The sequence below is a fragment of the Euprymna scolopes genome, chromosome 14, assembly GCF_053919585.1.
Source record: "Euprymna scolopes isolate OS-2025 chromosome 14, ASM5391958v1, whole genome shotgun sequence".
Classification (NCBI taxonomy): Eukaryota; Metazoa; Mollusca; class Cephalopoda; order Sepiida; family Sepiolidae; genus Euprymna; species Euprymna scolopes.
In genome coordinates, this window is record NC_136495.1 from 96,826,638 (window position 1) to 96,852,969 (window position 26,332).

General features: G+C 33.9%; 1 protein-coding gene across 1 annotated transcript in view; it reads left to right on the forward strand.

Moving 5' to 3' along the window:
- LOC145293186 (transmembrane protein 183-like) overlaps nucleotides 1-25,250 on the forward strand; it is an 84,260-nt gene extending 59,010 nt beyond the window's left edge. Inside the window, exons 4-5 of the mRNA XM_080139678.1 lie at nucleotides 8,988-9,189; nucleotides 24,624-25,250. Of these exons, the coding sequence (XP_079995804.1) occupies nucleotides 8,988-9,189; nucleotides 24,624-25,224 (803 nt within the window). The 3' untranslated portion in view covers nucleotides 25,225-25,250. The remainder of the gene's footprint in view (nucleotides 1-8,987; nucleotides 9,190-24,623) is intronic.
- The last annotated feature ends 1,082 nt before the right edge of the window (nucleotides 25,251-26,332 follow it).

The following is a 26,332-nucleotide window of genomic DNA, read 5'->3' on the forward strand; positions in this document are numbered from 1 at the left end:
ACACCATTGCATTGAAACTATATCACCCGACAGATGGTTCCATTTAAAGTAGACCTTAATTTTTCCAGCTTAAATCAGTCTCCTCTGTTAAGATGACCACTTTCTCAAAAAAGAGAAGTGTGAGTATATCTCTAAAACAAAGCCAACCCTAAAATCTACATATGAGCATCTACTTCACATGTATCTTTATCTTTAGTATGAGACAATTTTTTTATAATATTAGAAATGTCAGTCTTGCACATAACTTCATATGCAATGCTCTTCATATGGATTAGTCTGTCTTGATTCACTTTGAAAAATACCTTTCTCCGTTACAATTGATAATGATGATTGAATGGCAGAAGCATGGATAGATTTTTGTAATTGGGAAAATTGATTATAAATTGAAAATCTTTGTTTGCCCTTGGCTTTTTGGTTAGGAACAAAGTGTAGTATCTGTTACACTTAGTCTATTCTGTCTTCAGTCAATGAAGAAGTCCTTCTAGACGTAGGCAATTTTTATTTTTGTTTCACTCCAGTGTGCACCTTTTGGGAGAATTGAATTTTCTCACATTAAAAACGTACTTTACATCATGATGTGTGTGTGGAGGGATAAGGGGAGGAGGTTAGGAACAGCTGATAAAATTGCAATTCCAAAGAGTCTTTTGTCAGGTCAAGAGAGATTCAATGTCAAGTTTGAGTAATGTTGAGAAGTGAAAAAAATAATGACGAAGACACTGAATAAGTTTTTTCAGGGAGGGAAGATATAGTATTAAGAAATCATCAAGGTCCACAGCTAATATAGATTGATGAGATGGATGGATTGTCACTTGAAAGATGAACAAATATTATGAAAGGATTGAAAATGATGAATAAGATGAACAAAATTTGGTTACAATTGATAATTATAATATAAATAGTTCATTGCCTTAAGGAAAATACACGTTTCTTGAAGATGGGGCTCTTAAAATTGTGATTGGTGATTGTGACATCCAGCACTGTACTAAATTGTCACTGAATCCATAAGAAAAACGAAAACTTATTAACACTGCAGAAAGAATATCAATTTAGTTTTCCTTTTATTTTTTGAAGTAATGTTTATAATTAGATATTGACTTGGAACTAAAATTCATCCACTTACATTACTACAAAATCTTATCTTCTCCCTCTTTCTATCTCTCTAACCCTTCTTTCTCTCTCTCTCTCTCTCTCTCTCTCTCTCTCTCTCTCTCTCTCTCTCTCTAACCTTCTTCCTCCCTCTCTCTCTCTCTCTAACCCTTCTTCCTCTCTCTCTCACTCTTTCTCTCTCTCTCTCACTCTTTCTCTCTCTCTCTCACTCTTTCTCTCTCTCTCTCACTCTTTCTCTCTCTCTCTCTCACCCTTTCTCTCTCTCTCTCTCACCCTTTCTCTCTCTCTCTCTCACCCTTTCTCTCTCACCCTTTCTCTCTCACCCTTTCTCTCTCACCCTTTCTCTCTCTCACCCTTTCTCTCTCTCACCCTTTCTCTCTATCTCTCTCTCACCCTTTCTCTCTATCTCTATCTTTCTCTCACCCTTTCTTTCTATCTCTATCTCTCTCTCACCCTTTCTTTCAATCTCTATCTCTCTCTCTCACCCTTTCTTTCAATCTCTATCTCTCTCTCTCACCCTTTCTTTCTATCTCTCTCTCACCCTTTCTCTCTATCTCTATCTCTCTCTCACCCTTTCTCTCTATCTCACCCTTTCTCTCTATCTCTCTCTCTCTCACCCTTTCTCTCTATCTCTCTCTCTCACCCTTTCTCTCTATCTCTCTCTCTCACCCTTTCTCTCTATCTCTCTCTCACCCTTTCTCTCTATCTCTCTCTCACCCTTTCTCTCTATCTCTCTCTCACCCTTTCTCTCTATCTCTCTCTCACCCTTTCTCTCTATCTCTCTCTCACCCTTTCTCTCTATCTCTCTCTCTCACCCTTTCTCACTATCTCTCTCTCTCACCCTTTCTCACTATCTCTCTCTCTCATCCTTCCTCTCTATCTCTCTCTCACCCTCTATCTCTCTCTCACCCTCTATCTCTCTCTCACCCTTTCTCTCTCTCACCCTTTCTCTCTCTCTCACCCTTTCTCTCTCTCACCCTTTCTCTCTCTCTCACCCTTTCTCTCTCTCTCACCCTCTCTCTCTCTCTTTCTCTCTATCTCTCTTTCTTACTATCTCTCTTTTTCTCTTTCTCTCTATCTCTCTTTCTTACTATCTCTCTTTTTCTCTTTCTCTCTATCTCTCTTTCTCTCTATCTCTCTTTCTCTCTATCTCTCTCTATTTCTCTCTATCTCTCTCTCCCTCTATCTCTCTCTCCCTCTATCTCTCTCACCCTTTCTCTCTATCTCTCTCGCCCTTTCTCTCTATCTCTCTCGCCCTTTCTCTCTATCTCTCTCACCCTTTCTCTCTATCTCTCTCACCCTTTCTCTCTATCTCTCTCACCCTTTCTCTCTATCTCTCTCACCCTTTCTCTCTATCTCTCTCACCCTTCCTCTCTATCTCTCTCACCCTTCCTCTCTATCTCTCTCGCCCTTTCTCTCTCTCTCTCTCGCCCTTCTTCCTATCTCCTTGTCTCTCGTCCTTCTTTCTCTCTATCTCTCTGTCTCGCCCTTCTTTCTCTCTATCTCTCTGTCTCGCCCTTCTTTCTCTCTATCTCTCTGTCTCACCCTTCTTTCTCTCTATCTCTCTGTCTCACCCTTCTTTCTCTCTATCTCTCTCTCTGTCTCGCCCTTCTTTCTCTCTCTCTCTCTCTGTCTCGCCCTTCTTTCTCTCTCTCTCTCTCTCTCTCTCTGTCTCGCCCTTCTTTCTCTCTCTCTCTCTCTCTCGCCCTTCTTTCTCTCTCTCTCGCCCTTCTTTCTCTCTCTCTCGCCCTTCTTTCTCTCTCTCTCTCTCTCGCCCTTCTTTCTCTCTCTCTCTCGCCCTTCTTTCTCTCTCTCTCTCTCGCCCTTCTTTCTCTCTCTCTCTCTCTCGCCCTTCTTTCTCTCTCTCTCGCCCTTCTTTCTCTCTCTCTCTCTCTCGCCCTTCTTTCTCTCTCTCTCTCTATCGCCCTTCTTTCTCTCTCTCTCTCTATCGCCCTTCTTTCTCTCTCTCTCTCTCTCTCTCTCTCTCTCGCCCTTCTTTCTCTCTCTCTCTCTCGCCCCTCTCTCTCTCTCTCTCTCGCCCTTCTCTCTCTCGCCCTTCTTTCTCTCTCTCTCTCTCTCTCTTTCTCGCCCTTCTTTCTCTCTCTCTCTTTCTCGCCCTTCTTTCTCTCTCTCTCTCTCTCGCCCTTCTTTCTCTCTCGCTCTCGCCCTTCTTTCTCTCTCTCTCTCTCTCTCTCTCTCTCTCTCTCTCTCTCTCTCTCTCTCGCCCTTCTTTCTCTCTCTGGCCCCTCTTTCTATCTATCTCTCTGGCCCCTTGTTCTCTCTCTCTCTCTCGCGCCCTTCTTTCTCTCTCTCTCGCGCCCTTCTTTCTCTCTCTCTCGCGCCCTTCTTTCTCTCTCTCTCTCTCGCCCTTCTTTCTCTCTCTCTCTCGCCCTTCTTTCTCTCTCTCTCTCTCGCCCTTCTTTCTCTCTCTCTCTCGCCCTTCTTTCTCTCTCTCTCGCCCTTCTTTCTCTCTCTCTCTCTCGCCCTTCTTTCTCTCTCTCTCTCTCTCTCTCGCCCTTCTTTCTCTCTCTCTCTCTCGCCCTTCTCTTTCTCTCTCTCTCTCTCTCTCTCTCTCGCCCTTCTTTCTCTCTCTCTCTCTCTCTCGCCCTTCTCTCTCTCTCTCTCTCTCTCGCCCTTCTCTTTCTCTCTCTCTCTCTCTCTCTCTCTCGCCCTTCTCTTTCTCTCTCTCTCTCTCTCTCTCTCTCGCCCTTCTCTTTCTCTCTCTCTCTCTCGCCCTTCTTTCTCTCTCTCTCTCTCTCTCGCCCTTCTTTCTCTGTCTCTCTCTCTCTCGCCCCTCTTTCTTTCTTTCTATCTATCTCTCTGGCCCCTCGTTCTCTCTCTTTCTGGCCCCTCTTTCTCTCTCTTGCCCTTCTTTCTTTCTCTCTGTTTCTTGCCTCCCTCTCTCCTTCTTATTTCTCTTTCTTCCATCCTTCTCTTTTTTTTTTTAAATCCTTCTCACTCTTTTTTTAAAATCTTTGGTCCTCTTTCAAGCCATATGATTGCACTTATCTACTGATAACTGTTTATCTGACCTGATTAGAATATTTTCATCCTGGATGATCTGCATGTCTCAACATACTAAACTTACAGAATTTTCAGATGAACATCTACCACCACTACCATTTTGATAAGAATTATCATTTTAATTGTTAACAAGAATTTTTCACTGCAAGTTTCACTTTTTTAAAAGCTCACGCTACTAGCTTTTTATTGGCTTGTTTGAATTTTGAGCAAGGAGGTCGTTTCTTGTGTAGCAAATTGAACACTCCTCTAAAAATTAAATGGTAAGCTTTAAAAATGATTCGGTTAAGAATGTTGTATTAATATAATAATCTGAATTTGTTTAATTTAATATTGCTCCTAAGTACTGCTATCAGTAAAAAAATAATTGAAATCACTTTAATCTATAAGATAATTATATGCATTACCAGGTTGTTGGACACTATTTATAACAGCCTTTTTAGTATGTTTGCTTTTAAAGACCTAAATAGATTATCATTCCTTTACTTTTATTGTGGTTGTTAGGTTGGCTGTATACTTCTAGGTGTTTAGACAGAAGTTGAAATGTTGACTTTGGTCTGAGGTTCAAACCATGTGACCGTGAGAATTATTAATCTCCACGCTGATGATTCCTGGAAAAAGATGAAATGCATATGTATTTATTATAATTGTGTGTGTGTATATATATATATATATATATATATATATATATATATATATATATATATATATAAGTGACCTTGTCTTTCTAAGAAATGGTCTATACCAAACTCTTCTGTCAATTTTTGTTCTACAGACATAAAATTTGATATCTATATATTTGGACCTGTGGAAAAAAATTCGATTTGGTCTTCAGTCAGTAAAAGTAGCTATTAAAGGGTCAAAATTGAAAAAAATTGGCAGGCGGAAATCCACTTAGTGCTCTTCTACGCATGCGCAAATATACGCTTATACAATTTACATTATTTTAAAAGTTTTGATATGCATATGAACTCAGATTAACACATGAGAGCTATATGTTTTGGTTTTGACTCTGGCATCCAAGTCATATATTTTTTTCCTTTAACTTTTAAAATCACTACTATATATTGGGGTCCTGGATATGACCTTAAACTATATCCAGTGGTGAGGACCTAGCTTGCGGGCTTTGGGGAGTGTGGAGCCACCCTTTAATTGCCATTGCTCCCAGGTCCACTCTGACCCAGAGTGGTAGTACCTGTTAGGGTCCCAACTATGGGTTAAATAGAAACCGACTTGAAAACAACAAATATATTTTGTTTAAAAACTTTTCTTCAAAATCTTTGGATTCAGCATTAAATAACCCAAAAGGGTTGATATGCCGTAAAACAAAAACAACCAACCAACCAACTATATATTGGTAAAATTATGAAATTAGCTGTAATAATAAATACAAAATCTTCATTAATTAAAATATATTTAAGCATATCTCATGACCGAGCAGTTTGCTAGTATATATATATATATATATATATATATATATATATATTTACAATTTTTCTTATTAGTTTGTTCAAGCTAGGAATGGGGCATCCTATCAGATGCCAAACATTCACCTGTTATCTTATATTCCAGCCGAGAGATATTTTAAGATGTCCCTTTAAATGCAATTGCTTGAATCTCTCTTGGATCACTGAGTATATTTGCCAGGCAATTTTCAAAACTCTTTTTCATGAGTTCAGTTGCTTCTATAATTACTGAAATGATGGATATCTTCCCAAGATTGCAGTTTCTTTTCATGTCGTACATAAGACATCACCATTTTGTTATCTTTTCCCTCTTAGCTCTGTTTAACCAGCATCATTAGGGACACTAACTTCTACTAAGGTTGCTTCTTTCTCCTTCTTCTCCCATATCACTATGTCAGGTTTTATAGCTCTGTGTTCTAGGTACGTAACTGTAGGAATTGCATAGTAATAGTGAATGGTGTGTGACTTATTTCCAACTGTTCTTTCTGGTATATATTCCCAGGACATGCTGCTGCATTCGATATCCAACTTTTTACAGGTTGTCCAATTTATATTTACACACTCTATTGTGTCGCATCATATAGTCCCTCAGAAGAACCTTACAGCTAAATGTTAGGTGGCTCACACTCTCTACTTCTGTGTAGCAGAACCTACATTTGTCGTCTTTGCTGAGACCACTCATTTTCTTAAAAGCTTTGATCATTAAGCCTTGATCATAGGCAGCCATTATAATTCTCTCCTGCTCATACTGGAGCGATCCTCTTTTTAGCCAGTCTATAGTGCCTTCCTTATCTATATAGCTTTGGTTGAATTCGCACAGAAAATACTTGACACAGTGTTGATTTGACTCCTTCTTCCAGTTCTTTGCAATAGAAGTTCTTGGTGTATTTTTGGCAGCTCTTTTTGCGTTATTTCTGTAGCAGACTTGTTTTCTGATTCGGTCTGATTTGTAAATCTTAATCAAAATATGTGGCCAGTTTTGTGATGGAGGTTGTTCTGCTGGCTCTTATTTCATTGTATTGGTGTACCATTTTGAGGTTTGGATTTTGGGAGCTCATCATATATTGCCTGGTACTCACAATAGTGGCATGCTGCTGCTGATCAATTTCTGAAAGACCCATACTACCTGCTCCTATGGGCAGATACAGCTTATCAGACACTGGTTTGTCATTATTCTGTATAGTGTCAGCATTTTCTGCATTTTAGTGTCTAGTCTGTTTATGTCCTTTTGTGGCAGTCAACAATGCCAAAGCTATGTTATCACGTGCATGGCTAGTTGGTTAATAGCAGTGATTTTGTTTATGTAAATTCTGTTATAGAGATTTTCCTTACATAACGTATATATTCTCTGCTAATTATTTCTCTCTTCTATGCCCAAATATTTGTATCTTACATGCCCTTCTAGTTCCTTGATGTCAGGTCCAAAGAAAAACATACAGCTTGATGTCAGCATCTTCAAACTGTTTTCTGTTTGGACCTTCTTCCTTGTTCTGATGAAGCACTAGATTAAGTTGTCTAAACCAAACTTCATTCCAATATCTTTTGAAAATATGTACGACTTGCAAGAGTTGTCAAGTCAGCATCTGAGCTGGCGTACAGCTTGAGGTCATCTATGAAGACCAGGTGGTTGACTCTTTTGTTTGGATCTTGTTGGAGGCCTTGGCTCAGATTGTAGGCATTATGGTTTTTATTTAGTAGTTTGCTTAACAGGTCTATCGTGGGGTAGAAGAGTGAAGGAGATAGGCTATCTCCTTAAAAGATTCCTCTTCTGACCTCTGTGTTAGGGATTTTTACAGTTTCATTAGTGTGGCTTAATGTTATGGTTGTTAACCACATTTTTTATATGTACAGCTATAGTCTCTTTTATAGCTGGATGGATTTTATATAAAGCTAAGCACTGCAGTAGCCATGTGTGGGGCACACTATCATATGCCTTTTGGTAATAAATCCACACCATACTTAGGTTTCTTTGTCTCTTCTTAGAGCCCTCAAGAATGGTCTTATTGATTAATAACTAGTCCTTGGTGCCTAAACACTTCCCCCTGCACCCTGATAATTTTTTCCAAGTATGCTTCAGAGAATAGGTATTGATAGATGCTGTCTGCAACCAGGCTAATGAAGAGTTTGATAGGTCATAGTGAGATAGCAGATCTACTATTTTTATTTTTCTAGTATTTACTTGGGTATTGTTTCACTCATTTTTGGTATGAGGCCTGTATCAATAGTCATGTTGGCATGGCCTCTTCACTTCTCAGTAGTCTGTTGAAACAACTGTTATAATGACTATTCAGTGCTGTTTGTTGATTAAGCAAAAATTGGGTAGGTTGTCTATGCCTGTTTTTTTGTAATTTTTATAGTTCTTGTCATTTTATATATGTGTGTACATGTGTATAAAACCAAGAATGATAATTCTGTATATAATATCAGAAGCTGATTGTAAGTTTTATAAAAAAGTGAGAATTGTTTGTAGACGTTTGATGTAAAGTAACAATAAATAACCATTTTGGTAAATAGTATTTTAATGGGTAGTATATGAATAGTTCATTGTTGTAAGCAAAATAATACGTTTTATTATGATATAAAAGTTTGCCTTTTGTTTTAAATAGTTGATTGATTTGTTAAAAAAAAAAGTCACTTTTTTTTGTCATTTTTCATGAAATGAGTGCTCTCATCATTATTATTATTTTTATTATTGCATTTTGACCCCAATCAGGGCACAATGCCACTAGGAGGCTACTATCTGGGACTTAATTTGCAGGGATACTAGGCAGGGAGTTGAGATTATTATAAATATGATGTGATATGATGATTTGATGAATTATCTTAGAGAAAGTTTAAATTTTCTAGGCAAAATAATCCTTAATTCTTAAAGAATGCTTTAAGCATACTAGTTTAAGATCAATCCCTTCTATATGCTCATATTACATGATCATAAAAGATGAACATTAATGTTGTAGAATTATAATTTAATTCTAAAAGTTAAAGAACTACAAAGGTGGGAGTAATACCATTAACACAAGCAAATTTTGTGCTGCAGAATTTATTTTTCTATGTAGTCACCACCATTTTCAATGCACCAGGAATTCAATGATGTATCTCTGCTTTTGATGCACGTCCATGACAAGGGCTGCTTTCTTGGTCTCACCCCATCAATATCTGTGACAGAGATGAAATTTCAGGTCATGAATTCATCAGTTCAGTCATCATAACAATGCAATTTGCAATCCATTCTGGTTCATTCAAGTAAAATAAAAAAAAAATAAGAGGCATTACTTTTGGAATGCCCCTCATAGATCAGATTTCTTTTCTAGTATTTATAAATAGCAGTGACAAACTTTCTTTCTCTTTTGAATTGGCTTTTATAATCAGTATTAATTTTTTCTTTTTTGTCAGATTCACGTCAGTTAAGTAGATCATCAAAGAATGTCTCTAAAAATCTGAAAGGATCAGAAACTGGATGTGTCTATCCTGCTGATGTCTGGTATATCTTATCATTGTATATCTTTCCTGAAGATGTCTGCCGATTTGCCTCCATTTGCAGATATGCCAATATTGCTATCCACACACTGACATTTTGGAGACATCTTTATCATCGGTAAGAAAAAAATCTTCATTCTTAAAAAAAAAAAAAAAAAAAAAAATACAGAAGAATACCCGTCACTGAACGAAAATGTCATATTCCCCAAATCATAGAAATAGTTTTTTTTAATTAAGAAAATGAAAATTTTATGCTTTTAAGCAATTAGTTTGAATACAAACAAAATCTGTGATGGAATTGAGTTGTTGCTATTTTAAAATAACATAGCAGCTCCCATCTCGTTTGTTATGTAATTTGATTTTCTCAATTAAAAAAAAAACTATATGGCCAATTCATGTGATTTTTTAAATAGTGTAACATAGCATGGATGGCAAATGCATGCAAAATGTTGTCGCTGGCAAAAAAAAAAAAAAAAAAAAAAGAAGCGTGGAGAACGTCTGAGATCATGTGATCAATGAGGAAATGTCATGGTTATAAAGAAAAAATGAGTTGAAGTTCTTTTCTATTCTTTGTCTATTTGCGACTGAGACCATAATGTGTTGGTTCCCGAACAACATTACAATATGACATCTTCATTGCATAACAGGTACGCATATCAAAGATTTGCTTGTATTTTATTTATTTATTTATTTTTTTTTTAATTAAATCAAATTCTAAATACAAACCAAAATTTTCAATGCATATATTTTTTAAGTCCAGAAGATTATGTAACTAAGAATGTCTTGTTGAATTTTTCATTTTATGAATTCTAATATTCTGTGTAGTTTCTTCTCTGGATTAATTATGATAATAAAAATGTCTGACACATAAATATTAACTGAACTCTACGAAACAGCAAGATAAAAAATAACTTCTTTTTAATCTCATGAAATTTATAAAAAAAAAATGCATACATTCAAACTCTGCATTAAGTATAGTCCATTGTCTTAGAATTAATGCTTTATACCAAATTGATGGCTTAATATGGTTAAATTTGCGCTCATTTTTGCATTAAAAACTAATCCTTATCTATGAATTGCACAGATACTATAATACTTAATTTGTTACACATTATTATAACAAAGGTCCATACAAAATTTCAGCCAAATTGGCCCAGTAGTGGCCAAGAACAAGTGGAATGGACAGACTAAGAGAAACATAATATTGATTTTAAATCATTATTAAGGTATTAAAATCTGGATGCTCAGTTCTTCCTTTTTTCTTTTCAATCTTTGTGCTGTTAATATAAGAAATCTAATCAATCCACCACTTTTGAGGCTCACCATACAGTCTTCTACCAAGAATTTCTTGAATGCTCGGTTATAGTGGGCTATTTGAATATAAGTCTTTAACTTGTATAAGTAAACAATAAAACCTATAAAATATAACTTTATAATTATCAATATATATATATATATATATATATATATATATATATATATATATATATATATAATGTGTGTGTGTGTCCCCCAAATTTGAAATAAATTGCATATCATTAAATTATAACCTGAACGGAATTGTTTTTATATATATATATATATATATATATATATATATATATAAATTTTAAAATTTATGACCTGAAATGGTTAAATTTCAAATCAAAAGATTTTTTATTATTCTATGTAAGACAAAGAATACATTTGAAATATAACTCCTTATCCTATAGAATTTCGATGTCTACCATCTCTTCAGAGGAGAATATATTAGCAAATAATTATAATGGTTTACACTTTATTTGCTAAAGTCAGTGAGATATGGAAAATCATAATTAAAAGTTTTTTAAATATTTAAATATCATATAGTAAGGGAAGTTAATGAAAAGGATATAAAAATTCACATCCAAATTGCATGGTAAAATCCGAAGGGAATATCTTTGATAGCAGTGTGGTAAAATGATCTAATCTGTATTTTGAGTAATCCACATCACAAGGTAATAGTCCAAATTAGGCATTTTCCTGGATAAATTTTATTTGTTTATGAGTCCGGTAAAACAAATTTTTATATTTTTTTTTATTTTGTAAGACTTATAATCACAGGTTTCCATACCAGTTGATTGTTAGATAATTTTATTCTGAAGAGTATATATATATATATATATCTATAATATAAAGCAGAATGTCTGTGTGTGTCTGTGTGTGGTCATGAATAGACTCCTATATGGTCGACTATTTTAAAAAACTGATTACATATAATTATAGAAGATGCATTGAGACACAGGAATGGGTATGTTTGATCTGGCAGAACGATGGTTCATTAAAATTGTGGGGTTTGCATTCGCGCCTGGTCCACAAAATATGGAAATAAAAAATTTAAAAATTAAAAAAAAAAAACGTTTACAAGTGTTTTTGATATAAATGTACATAAGAATACTTTGATAAGTATGTTTTAACTTAAATAGGGATGGTATAATAAAATTATGGGGTCTGCGATCGCGCCTGGCCTCCATAGAATGGAAATAGGCACAAACTTTAATAAAGACTTTTCATATCTGTCTGCGTAAATATACTTTGATAATTATGTTTCAGTTTGAAGAAATATGGTATAATAAAATTATGGGGTGTTCGTTCGCACCTGACCTCCATAGAATGGAAATATGTCACAAAGTTTAACAAGGTTTTTTTTATATAGATCCACAGAATATTGTGATAAGTGTTTCAGTGTGAACAGGTATAAATTATGGGGTTTATCTATTTTATTTTTACTTTCATTATATTTTACTTTGGTTTCGATACCCCCAAATTCGAAGCTATCTCTTTACAACCGTTCCTTTTCATAACCTATCATACTTTAATAAATCAGAGTCCATTTTCTGTAGGCTGTTTTTGAACCCAGTCAACGACTGGTACTTTTGCTAGTATATATATATATATATATATATATATAATATAACTTTAAATTGCATTTTCACCCCAAACAAGGCACAGTGCCACTTTGATATAGGGGGCTATTATCTGGGATATAATTGCAGGGACACTATATAGGGAGTTGAGCAGCAAGATGTCTTTACATTACACTGAAACTTCTGCATGTCAGTACAGTCGGGGAAGAAGGAACCTGGAAGGGAATTCCAAAGTCTAGCAGTTCTGAAGAAGAAACTATTAGAGTAGAAGGCTTTCTGGCATCTGCGGATCTCTGTGTAGGGGTGGGATTTTGCTGCTTGTCGAGTTTGTCGGGAATATATACATACAAGGGCATGTAGTTCATCAGAACATGAATCATAAAAATACTGGTAAAACAATATAGATACATATATGGATAATATAAAGATAAATGTCTTATATTATCATATAATGATAAGAGGCTCTATATAGAGCATTATTGCAAGAAATAAAATTGGATAATTTCCAAGTTTAACCATAAAGTGTTCAAGCAAGGAATATATATATATATATAACCATTAATCCATAGTTCTGAAAATTCACATATATATTTATTCCTTTTGCTAACATTTTTTCCTCTGAGGAGAAGAGCCTATCTTTAAAACTCCATGGAATAAGGAATTTTTCTCATATTCCTTGTTTTGAATAAAATATTGTGAATTTAATTCTGCAATATTGTGCTATCTATTACTTGTGTGTGTGTGTGTGTGTGTGTGTGTGTGTGTGTGTGTGTGTGTGTATATATATATATATATATATATATATATATATATATATATATATATATATTCTTTGCTTGAACACTTGATGATTAAACTTATAAATTATCAAATTTTATTTTTTTCAATATTTCTTATAAGTCCATTTTATTTTAGTCAGCATGAATAATATCCTTGATTGGAATTTCAATTTTCAATAGTGAAGAAAAGATAATTGACTTCCTAGTCAGAATCAAATATTAATATAATATATTAATTTTGTAAGATGAAACTATCAATGATAAACTTAAAAAAAAAGACCTGCTTCACTTATATATATATATATATATATATATATATATATATATATATGTATATATATATATGCACACACACATAGGAGAGAAAACATTGTAGGCAATTTTTTTATATAATTTATAATTGAAAAAAAAATTTGTTTCTGAATTTCCACCTAATGCTGGAAGTTTAAATGTGTATAAAATGACTGAAATTTAACGGATTGATTTCAAATTTAGTCGCTGCACTATAATCATTTCTATAATTGGGATGAAATCTAAGTTTATCAACATCTTGAATGTTTTCTGTGGTTTTCCAGAGTTTTTTGGAATAAGAACGAAAATAAAAATATTGAATTTCAATCAAAACTAATAGTATTTACTTAATTGTCATATTGAAATTAGTAAAATATTCCAAAACTACAAAATATGATAAAGTAGAAAAGTATTAATGAAAATAGTTTGGGAAAACAATTACAAGTCATACTTAAATAATAACCAGAATGCCAAACTATGAGTTACTTCCTTTGTTTAATTATACATAATTGTGGATTAATAGATCGTGAAATCGTTAAAGTATATGTGTTATGTAATGGTACATTTCAAATTGAGTTACTTTCCTTGTTTAAGTTACATTTTAAAAATAACTAGCTGGGGGGTACCCAGTGTTGCCCTGGTTTTTAGAGGTGTGTGTGGTTTGGGTTTGATAAAATGAAAACAAAATGAAGTCATAACCCTGTTTAAATATTATAAAAACAAACAATGTTATAACTATTTAAAAAAAATTGTGTGAAAAAAAAAAACAATTAAAAAAAAAATGAACGTGATGCAATACGAACGGTCCGGCAGTGCCCGTGTGTTTGAAAAATCCATAAAAAGTGTGTGTGTGTGTGGGGGGGGGGGGCTCGAACTGGAATCATTGAGACGAAAGTGCCAAAAAAAAAAAAAAAAAAGTGATGAATTAACTAAAAAGTGAATTAGGTCAAATATCAATTCCACAGTGGTTTGTTTTGGTTTAGTTTCAGTAGTCACTCGAATTCTAAATGAATTTATTTGCTTTAATTTTAATTTAAGTGTAATGCAAGTAAATTCACAATATCGTTGCGTTGTAATCGTTGTGTATAAATAAATGTTGAGTTGCAAGTACTAATAAATAAAGGTCATAGTAAGATTTCACGGTTAGAGTCGTTAAAACCGGAAGTAAAATCCGGTTAGTCTCGCAGATTGCGTCTTACATTGACAAAAAAATAGCAAAAAGAAAACAATAATATTAATCGCATTTTCTCGTTTTTTTTTTTTATATAATTTTTTTTATTTCTATTTTATTATGGAAAAAACAGAAAGCATAAATCAGGGAAAAAAGATTTAAAAAAAAAAAAATTTTTTTAAATGGCATAAGTAACCTTGTACGATTCCAAACCGGTGTGTTTCTTCGTACTGTTCCTTGTGAACGCATCCGCTGCAGTGTAAATGGGGAGAGGGGAAAGGAGGAATCTAACAGAGAAAATATTTTGCAACTTCCATTGGATCTAAGCGATTTTGGCAGTGAACTCTCACCGGAAAAAAATATAGGAATGTACCATTGTCGAGGAACTGTAGAGGTAATAGGCTTTTAGCAAACCTCAGATAATGTGCTACAGTCTGTATGCATTACATTTGCATGTAATGTCTTGATTTTTAATCAAAGTCGGAGGGGGAAAAATGAGTTCATTTTATTTATATAGAGATAATAGCAAAATAATGGATCATGAAAGTACATGTTTTATGTAATAATGCAGTAATATGTTACTAATTGACATATGATAATTAAGTAAACATTGCTTTTAATTGAAATTAAAAATTAAATAGATACCCTTGGTTTTTAATGGAAATTCGATTTTGCAACTTTAGATTTTTATTCTTATTATGAACATGTACCTTTTCCATTGTTTCAGATGAACAATGATACTGAGTTTTAAGAATATGAAAATGAAAAAAAAATGTCATAATCAGCTAATTGTTTTAATGATGTTCTGCAAGCAAAGTATTGTAGGCAACAAAGGAACTCTGTTCAACTTCCAAACAAAGTTTCACAATATTCTGCCAGTTTTCTTGGGTCAAAATCCTATTGATGAAACTAAAAGTATGATATCAAGACATTTCATAGATATAATAGATTAGGCTATGGATTTTTAAATTTTCTTATTTTGTTTAAACTGGGGATGTAAAATCCTACTAGATGCCAGACATTCATTCACTATCTCATGCATTCCAACTGAAAAATATTTTTAAGATTCTAATCGTTTATTCTAATGTTGGTAAGTGTCTAATGAAACTGTTGGTTTCATAGGATTTGGCATTAAATCCTAAAACTTGTATCATCTCAGACATATAATGACACTTGAAATTTATTTATATATTAGCATGCATACCCAACATTGCCAGGGTCGACATGATGTTCGGTTTGGACACACCTGCTATACTAAGGATAGCGAGCAGTTTTCATTATTATGTCAACTCCATTGTTACCCCAACAAAAATTTCAAAAAGTAAAAACACGAATGCAAACACGAAAATGGAATCACCCCCACCTCAAAAAGAAGTATGTGACAAACTCTCCACCAGATATTTCAGCAGAAGGGATATGAAGAGAAGCTATTTTTAGGATGTTGAGCACTTTTTACCAGTTTAAGCAAATTTTTTTAATGCTGCCTCAGTCTAGAAAGATTTGTTGTTATGGTCTGTTGCAACAAAAACAAACTAAATAATTCAGTTTCAAAAATACCTAATTAGAATTTGTGTTAACCGAAATACACGGTTTTATGTTATAAAATTGATGAGTTATGACTTATTGTGTTATTAAAAAAAATTAGCAGTTAAATAAAAATCCACTGGACCACAACATTAATTGCAAAATCATGTTGGAAATTATTTTATTTAAACTAATTCCAAAAATAATGCTTTAAAGTTTGTGTGAATTATTTTTAGATTAAAAAAAAATGTTGGTTCACATACTCAAAATCGGTTTATAAAAAAGTCCATGTTGGTAAAAATAAATTAAATTAAATATGTTATTGATATAAATCAAATTTAAATAACTTAAATAGAACACTTAAAACAATTCTCTGACTATAAACAATAACTAATCTACCACTATTTAATAAAATCGACTTTCCTTAATGTGATATGCAAATGAGATCACCTCTTAATTGTATATTTTTCAAGAATCATACTATACGAATGAATAAAATAATAAAATAATAGGTGTTTTATATATGTTAATCAAATTGTGAACAAACAAATAAACAGACAGACAGACAGGAATACAAATTTATATATATAGCTACCACAACATGTAACAAATAACTTGAAATACAACACACACGCATATAAACATATATACCTTAAAATGAACATATTAAACCTGACATAAGGATATGAGGCAAGGAGAAAGAAGCAACCTTAGTAGAAGTTAGTCTCCTCAATGATGCTGGGTTAAACAAAGCTAAGAGGGGGAAAAAATAAAATAAAAATACCAAGGTTTTATGTACAACATAAAAAGATACTGGAATCTTAGCAAGATCTCCATCATTTTAGTAATTATAGGAGAAACTGAACTCGTGAAAAAGAATTTTGAAAACTACCTGGCAAATATACCCGATGAATCAAGTGTGAGAGAGATTCAAACAATTGCACTGAAAAGAACAGTTAGAATCTTAAAAAGATCTCTTGGTTGGAATGTATGAGATAGTGGGTGAATGTCCCCATCCTCATTATTGAAAAATGTTGTATTTGGCCAATCTGTTCGATCATTGTTTTGTTTTTGAACTGATAGCGAATACATATTATCTGAATTGGAATTGATAGTTGATATGCTGATGAAGAAAAGCATAAAAGTTTGTCTAGTTTTACTTTCATGTAAAATGATTTTTTTGAAATGCACATAAATTTGGATAAACGTTGTTAAGTGTTGATTTTTTGGAGCATAAGATTAAAATTTTTATCTCAAGTTTTGTAATATATTGAATCATTTAGTTACAAGCAAGACCTGTGGAAATTCCACAGAATGACTGGTGCTACCAGATCAGGCTGCCCTGTGGCTTCCTGAGACGAAATGCACCTACATTGACGTTTTTTTTGTTTTCTGATCTTTTTTGTAAAACTTAATTATGTTCTGCAAAACCAAAAACAAAAACAACAGCCTATCTCCCTCCCCTTTTTATTCTATTTTTTCCTACCTTACTCCCGGTCCTGGATATGACCTTAAACTACATCCGATGGTGAGGTCCGGCTTACGGGCTTGGGGAGTGTGGAGCCACCTCTTAATTGCCATTGCTCCCAGGTCCACCCTGACCCGAAGTGGTAGTACCTGTTAGGGTCCCAACTATGGGTTAAATAGAAACAGATTTTAAAAAGGAAAAGAAACAACAAAAAAAGAAAGAAAAAGAAAACAAATATATTCTATTAAATTATCTATTTATTTATTTATTTATTTTTTTGCCCTGTCGGTAGGGCATGAGAACAAACCGACTGCCCCCCTGCAGAGGGTAAAAATCCCTCAATGGGGCAACCAGTTAGCCGTGAGTTGCTACCCGTAAAGTCTTAGGACGTGATCCTGGTGATTGAGCGAACCTAAACCAGGATACATAGAAGTTTAGGCACCGCAACACATTACTTTGGCCCTTACTTCGATTAGACGGGCGGTCGGAGAGGCCCGATCCGACCAATCGGCCAGTCACGCCAAGCCCCACCATATATTGCCCATTCCAAAAACTCACTACTAATACAACACATCCCCCCCTCTCCCACAAATAACCCTACTCCCTAATATATGATGGAAAGCGGTGGCTGAGGGTCAATCGATTAGGTGTGAATATCGATGACGAGGCTGTAAACCCCTCAGGATTACTACAGATCCCATAGCAATATCAAGAGAGAACAGATAATCATTATGATACCACCAAAGTCGGTTATATCATCATTGTATCCCTGTAGAGGCTGGGCGAATGGGTTTCCCCCCAGGCTCTTCCCAAATAGGACTCCGAGGTGGGTGGGGAACAAAGATGACGAAAAAAGAAAACAAAATATATGGCTTATTCCTCCCAAAAACCACCCAACCACCCAAAGAGAACCCACTCTGATGTCTCTGACATCAGTAGCTCTGACGAAGAGACGATAAAACCAAGGAACTCAACATTCGTAGTAATAGAATCAATGGAGGAAACTCCTTTGAGCAAACTATCACCTTTTAAAATTGAAAAAATATTAAAACTCTAAAACCAAAGTCTATTAAAAAACAATTTAACGGCAGCCTACTAATAGAAACCCATAACGAAGAACAAACTAAAGAAATATTGAAACTAAAATTATTTGAAAACATCAAAGTCAAATGCTACAGACATCCAACCCTAAATACCTGCAAAGGAGGAGTGAAAAGCCACGAACTTGCACTTTGTCCCTTGGAGGAAATCAGGACAAACTTACAGAAACAGAATGTGTTAGATGTTCGCAGAGTTCAAATAAAAAAAAAACAGTGAGAAAATCGATACCAATACATATATACTAACTTTTGATTCCCTCACCATACCCAAAGAAGTGAAAGTTGGATATATGAAAATAAATGTAGAAATTTATATTCCAAACCCCCTCCAATGCTTCAAGTGCCAGAAGTTTGGACACCATCAAGATCGGTGCACACGATTACCAGTGTGTGGAAGATGTGGAGAAAGTGGCCCACACATTGACTGCAGAAAAGATTTCAAGTGTGCCAACTGCCTGGGAAACCATGGCACTGGCTCTAGATATTGCGAAATATGGAAAAGAGAAAAAGAAGTGACCAAACTAAAACATATAAAAAATATATCCTACCCAGAGGCCAGGAAAATCATCAAAACTAAAACATATGCAGATGCAACAAAAAAACTAATCCAATCAACAATCAAAATGGTCATATACATGTAACGGATACAACTGACAAGAAAATTGATGTCCTAAGCAAACTAATAAAGGAAATGAAAGAACTATTAGAAGAAATGAGGAAAATGAATAGTGCAATGTCTGCAACCAATCCAAGGATAATATTAAGTAAAGACACTACTGAACCACAAAAAGAAACAAAACCACAAACCATTTCTACAAAAACAACCGAACAACCATCAAACACATCACAAGCCAGAAAAGAATCAAAAATCCCCCCAGACAAAAAAACAAAAACAAACAAAAACAGGAAAAGAAAGATCCCGATCTATATCTCGAACAGGGACTCCGACAGAAAATAGATTTGAAGGATTGGAGACGATGGAAGTTGAACACAATTCCAAATGATGAACAAAATATTACAATGGAATATCAGAGGGATAAAAGCAAACCAAAATGAACTCACATTATTAATAACAAATATGAGCCCAGCACTTGTCTGTCTACAGGAGACCTTTCTAAAAGAAAATAATACCATCAACATAAAACACTACACATCTTACAACTACATAAATAAAGATACGGACAGAGCTTCTGGAGGCACATCAATACTCGTGAAGAATGAAGTCCCTCAAAGACAAATAAATATAAACACAAACTTGCAAGCAATTGCAGTTTCAGTGACTCTACATAGAACTATAACACTTTGCTCAATATACATCCCTCCAAAAGATACAATCAACGAAACTGAGATAACTCAATTAATAAAACAACTCCCTAAACCCTTTTTTCTACTAGGAGATCTCAACAGTCACAATGTAATATGGGGAAGTAAAGAAACAAATAAAAAAGGAAAAGAAATAGAAAACATAATAAATAAAAATAATCTATGCCTCCTTAATAATCAAAACTACACCTATATGTATCCAGCAACAGGTACTTTCACCGCCATTGACCTTACCTTATGTGATCCTTCCATATATATGGACTATGACTGGAAAGTACACAATGACACCTGTGGGAGTGATCATTTCCCAATCATCCTGGAAAGTCTAAGTACTAGCACTGAACAAAAAACACCCAAATGGAACCTACATAAAGCGGATTGGGAAGACTTCCAGGAACAGTGCAAAAACCAATTAATTATCGAAAAGAATGATGAAGATGACCATTTGAACTACTTCATTAAAACACTGACAAACATAGCAAATAATATCATACCGAAAACAACCAAAACCAACAATCACAACAAACCTTGGTTCACAAAAGAATGCAGAAAAGCCATCAGAGCTCGATGAGCTGCCTTGAGAAAATTCGAAAAGTATCCAACAAGCGAAAATCTGGATTTCTTCAAAAATAACAGAGCAAAAGCCAGACGAATCATAAAGGAATCCAAAAGAACAACTTGGAGAAATTATATATCCAAAATTAATGTGAATACCAAGGCGAAAACAGTTTGGAACATGATGAGGAAAATAGAAGGAAAATGTAGTAGTACACCAATATCCCACATCTCTAAAGGCAACAAAATATACACCGATCAAAAAGACATTTCCAATAACCTGGCAGATAATTTATCAAAAATTTCATCATGTGACAGACAAACAGAGAAATTCAAAAAGATTAGAGAAAAGGAAGAGAAAAAGAAAATTCTATTTAAATCACAAAATACTGAAAAATACAACCAACCTCTTACCTTGCCTGAATTAAAAGAATCGCTAACCAAATCCCATGACACAGCTACAGGGCCCGATCAAATTCCATATGAAATCCTCAAAAAACTTCCAGAAACCTCAATGAAATACCTACTTGAAATTTTCAATATTATATGGTCCAGTGGAAACGTACCCGAGACCTGGAAAGAGGCCACAATAATACCAATCCCAAAATCTGAAAACTCAAACATCCAATCCCAATCAAGTAACGTCTCAGATCCATTGAATTTCAGGCCAATAGCTCTAACAAGCTGCATTTGTAAGACCATGGAAAGGATTATAAACAAAAGACTAATCTGGTTCCTGGAAACAGAGTATCTTATTACAGAATTTCAAACAGGATTCAGGAAAAACCGAAGTTCAATAGACCACATAGTCAAACTTGAAACCTTCATCAGAGAAGCCTTTGTAAGGAAGGAACATTTAACAGCAGTGTTTTTTGACATGGAAAAAGCCTACGATACTGTGTGGAAGTACGGTGTTACAAGGGATCTGAAGGCGCTTGGACTAAAAGGCAGAATGCCAATTTTTATTGAAAATTTTTTAAAAAATAGATGCTTCAGAATAAAGGTTGGCACAGCTCTCTCGGACTTGAAAGAACAAGAGAATGGAGTACCTCAAGGGAGTATACTGTCAGTGACCCTGTTCAGTATCCGAATTAACAACATTGTAAAAAACCTTAACCCTGGGGTAGACTGCTCCCTATATGTGGATGACTTCCTAATATGCTGTAGATCTAGATATATATCTATAATAGAAAGGAAGCTTCAATTGTGCTTAAACAAAGTAATGAGATGGACGGAAGAGAATGGATTTAGATTTTCCAAAAGAAAAACGAAATGCATGCATTTCTGCAAACTAAAGAACATGCATAATGATCCTGTCCTAACCATGGAAGGAATGCCCATACCAGTTACTGACCAGTACAAATTCTTAGGGATTTTATTTGACAAAAAGTTAACATTCATCCCACACATAAACTATCTGAAAAAAAAATGTAACAAAGCTGTAAATCTTTTGAGAGTGGTAGCACATACCGATTGGGGTGCAGACAGGGAAACACTCCTTAAACTTTACAGAGCACTAGTCCGCTCAAAGCTAGACTACGGTTGTTTCATATATGGATCAACCCGAACATCATATATAAAAAGCCTAGACCCTATTCACCATACTGGCCTAAGATTGGCCCTAGGAGCATACAGAACTTCCCCCGTGAACAGTCTATACACGGAAGCACACGAACCCCCACTAGATCTAAGGCGAGAAAAGTTAGCCCTTCAATATTTACTGAAACTGAAGTCTTGCCCAAACAACCCTGCATACCAATGTACCTTCTATCCTAAATATGAAGAACTCTTTAACATGAGAAGAAAAACTATCAAAACTTTCGGGCTCCGAATGAAGGAAAGCATTGAAGAATCGAAAATTCCAATCTCCAGCATTCACAACTTCATACTGCCTAAAACACCCCCATGGACCATGAAACAAGTAGAAATAAAACTGAACCTAAACAAAAAGTCCAAATCTACCACAAATCCTATTGAATACCACGACGAACTTCAACATTTAAAATTACAATATTCAGACTACACCTTTATCTACACAGACGGGTCTAAAAGCAACAATCACACTGGATGTGCAGCAACGTACCATAAAACCACAATGAAGAGAAATCTTCAAAATGAAGCATCTATATTCACTGCAGAGACTATAGCTATCGATCTAGCACTCAACATAATTTCAGAGGAAACCACCAAAAACTTCATCATTCTCACAGATTCTCTATCAGTCCTATTATCTATACAAAATCAAAAACAAGAAAACCCACTAACAACAAAATTAATAGAAAAAAATCAATATCCTTTCAACTACTAAAAACATTATTCTTGTCTGGATCCCCAGCCATGTGGGGATCAAAGGCAATGACAGGGCAGATACAGCTGCAAAAAGATCTTCTCACCTTCCAACTGACAATTTTAAGATTCCGCATACTGATCTTAGACCCCAGATAAAAGCATACATACAGGAAAAATGGCAACTGCGGTGGAGTCAGCAAGAGGGCAATAAATTATACTCAATCAAACCTGAACTTAAGGAACGATGTCCGGACATCAAGAGATCACGCCGAGAAGATGTGATACTGACTCGGCTGCGCATAGGACACACCAACTTTACTCATTCTTATATACTAAATGGAGAATCGGCGCCAGAGTGCATCTCATGCCAGGAGACACTCACAGTAAAACATATCCTAGTTGGGTGTGATGACCTTGCCCCAACTAGAAAATTATATTATACAGAAAGCAATATGGAAGACCTTTTTGAAAAGGTCAACTCAGCAAATATTCTAGCATACCTAAGGAAAGTAAATTTATATAAGAAAATTTAAGGAAATTTAAAGTCACCCAAATATACACATCCATGTATAAATACAACATTTAATTTCTTAGTTCAATTTCATAAAAAAAGGGAGGAAAGGCTGAAAAAGTCATCCCCCCCCCCCAAATAAAAAAAAAGTTTAAAAAAAAAAAAAAAGGACTCCGGCATTAAATGACCACATAGGTTGATATGCTGTAAAACCAATCAATCAATCAAATCACAGAATGAAAAATATATTTAATCAACAAATATGTTTTCATAAAGCTGATATTTTTCTGGATAGCACAAAAAATTAGTTGTTTAAAAAAACAATAACCTGCAACAAATATGAGTTTATTAACAATTCTATGAAAATAATATCCATTAAATACTAATAAATACTGGAATAGTAATATTATGCTACATAGTTCAATCCAAATAATAAAATTATATTGTAAGAGACGAGCTTTAATTTACTCCTTCAGTCCAGCACCTCTTGGCAGACAATATTCATTTTTTAACCTGTTTCTTTCAAATGTTCCCTTTTTGTACGTAACGTTTTACTGAAGGGTTGCCAGATTTTAAAGCCAAATTTCGTGAATTTAGCCTCTTTTGAAGCAGTTTGGCCTTCAAAATTGTACTTGGCCTTTTTTTTTAATGTAAAAACAAATAAATATACCTTGTTTTCTTTCGGTATTGAACACATTTTTGCATTAACCTCATTATACTTCACTAGTTACTTTACCTCTGAAATAACAACCTAAAAATTACATAAGTACTTCATGTATCTACATAAAATGTAATAAGGGAATAAAATATTTTATGTTTCAATTTTCAGTATTTTCTTCAGAAGTGCTCAATACATGAGTAAAGCTAGGTATTGAAAATATATAACAATTAAGCTAATAGAATCTTCCGTGATTCCCTACGCGATAAAAATAGAAGATTCCGTGTAACTTAATTGCCATATACTTTCATTAATTACTCTGTGTGTGTGTTTGTTGATTTTCAAAGTATGATTATAAAATTTAATGTATTATTTATGTCATAAGTTTTGTAATTTACTTAATTATATAATTCAGTGGCTGAATGGATTAGGTCCTTGCTAATGAAGCCAAAGATGGCTTCTGTTGCTGGGTTTGAGTCTATCCACTGGTGTTAATCGTGATACACTGCACTGATGATTCCTGAAAGGATGAAACACTAGTGTCTGTAGGTATTTAATAATTATTATTATAATAAATAATCATATATATATATATATATATATATATATATATATATATATATATATATGCTATCAACTAGTGTTATGCACTTTCATAACTTCCAGTTGTTTGAACACTCTGACTGCTCATTGTTGTGCCCTCAGTTGGCATTTATAGGTGTTAAATTTTCTTTAATTATCATTTCCTGTACTGATGATTGTGAAAGCATGAAACACTAGTGTATGTAGATATAAAAATAATTATTAATATTTGTAATTAGAGAGAGAAATATTAAAGAATTCATTTAATTCTTTACATTTTCTTGGAGTTGTTTTATATGAATGCCTATTATAAGTATATATTTGAATTTTCATATTGTATAAAAAAATTCATTAAAACGAAATGTTGCTTTTTTTTTTTTTTCTTTTCTAATTTGTGTTCACTCTTTCTGTTGTAGGTATTATCATGAACTGTCTCAGCTCCCGACAAGTCTCATGCCTTCTCATTTAGAAAGAGTACATGGATTAAGAGCACGTGTTATCCGATCCCTCCATCATATGTATCCACCTCTATCCAGTAAGAATAGTAAAAACACAATGGATGAAATTCCAAGGAAACTAATCGGACAACGCTGTATTCTCCAGTGGCACAAAGCTATGCCAGACAAAAAGAGTTGGAGCTTTTGCTTCAAATTCAACAGTGAGCCATCATCTTTCGCTGTTAATAAACTGTGTTATTCCAAGAAAAACTTTGATCTCTTAAACGGTTACAATGACCTGTTTCACAATCCTGAAAGTGGTTGTTCTGTATTTGAAATCTTTTGCCAAAATTTTACATCGGTGCCAATTGTCATGGGACAAGTATTGACTCAAGTGGTTGTTAAAGTAAGTCAGACAATGCGCCATCATCGGGTTAAACTGGTCTTTAATAGCCGCCTAACTGGAAAGGCTACACCTTCTGGATGCGCTGAAGAAAATATCATCATTTTAGATCCAGTAACTAACTGGAGGACGATGGCATGGTGGCATTCTCTTTATCCAGGAGGAACTTTACCTTAGAAAATAAACAACACTTGCTTACACCATTTTTTTTTTTTTTTTAATCTTATATTTGTTGATGTTTTATTGAGAACTAAAGCAATGATAATGCAATTAATCATTTATTAATTTAATTAATGGTTATAATTAAAATTATCAAACTCAGAAAAAAAAATTATTATTGGCTTTAACAATAAAATAAAATTGTTTAAAAGTAAATCTAAAAAAATAAGCTCATTGATATATAATTTTTATTAATCCAAATGAAATATTCATTAATGTTGAGTCATTGGAAAGCATTTTTAAAAAGTCTCTAGATCAAGCAGATGATGTAATTAAAATAAAATTAAATGTTAAAAATTGTTATCAATGATTGAAATGAATATTTTTTTTAATGTTATATAATAGAAGTCAGTTGCAAAATACAACTATATATGAATCTAATGACCATTAGTGTCCTTATTCTGCTCCTTTCCATCTAATTTCCCATTTTTATCCTTATTTTGACCTGGCATTCTTATGTTGTTACACTTCCAAATTTAATATTTGAATCATTCCGTGTCCATTGTTACAGATTCTTCTGCTTAGCTAAATACTTTCTGCCTGAAGAAACCGTGCAGCAACTTCCTTTATTTATTAGATCCCAGATTTTCTTTTTTCTCTTTTTTTCTTTTCCTTTTCCTTTTTCTTTTCCTTTTTCTTTTCTTTTTCCTTTTTCTTTTTTCTCTGCTTTCCTTTTTTTCTTTGTTTTATTTTTCTTCTAAAGTTAATCAAAAATAGTTTCTTTTTATCTGTTTATTTGCTTTCTAAGTTTTTTTATTTCAAAATGGCTTTATTAATTTCGGTTTCACAAACTTTTGCAAAGTTACATGACCATAAAAGCAGAAAATTGATTTCTCAAGAAGAATATTTCTGTTTTGCCTACTAATTGGCTAAAATAGTCACAAAAGTGTCAATATTTTGTAAGTATATAGAAGTTAAAATTAATTAATGCTTATTTCCATGAAACAAATACTGATCACCCATTGGAAAACTGTCCACTGTCTCTTGAACATAGGCAAAAATTGCACTTTTTCACAACTATCTAAATGTACGCTCTTTTTAAGTTTTTCCTCAAGTCCAACAAAAA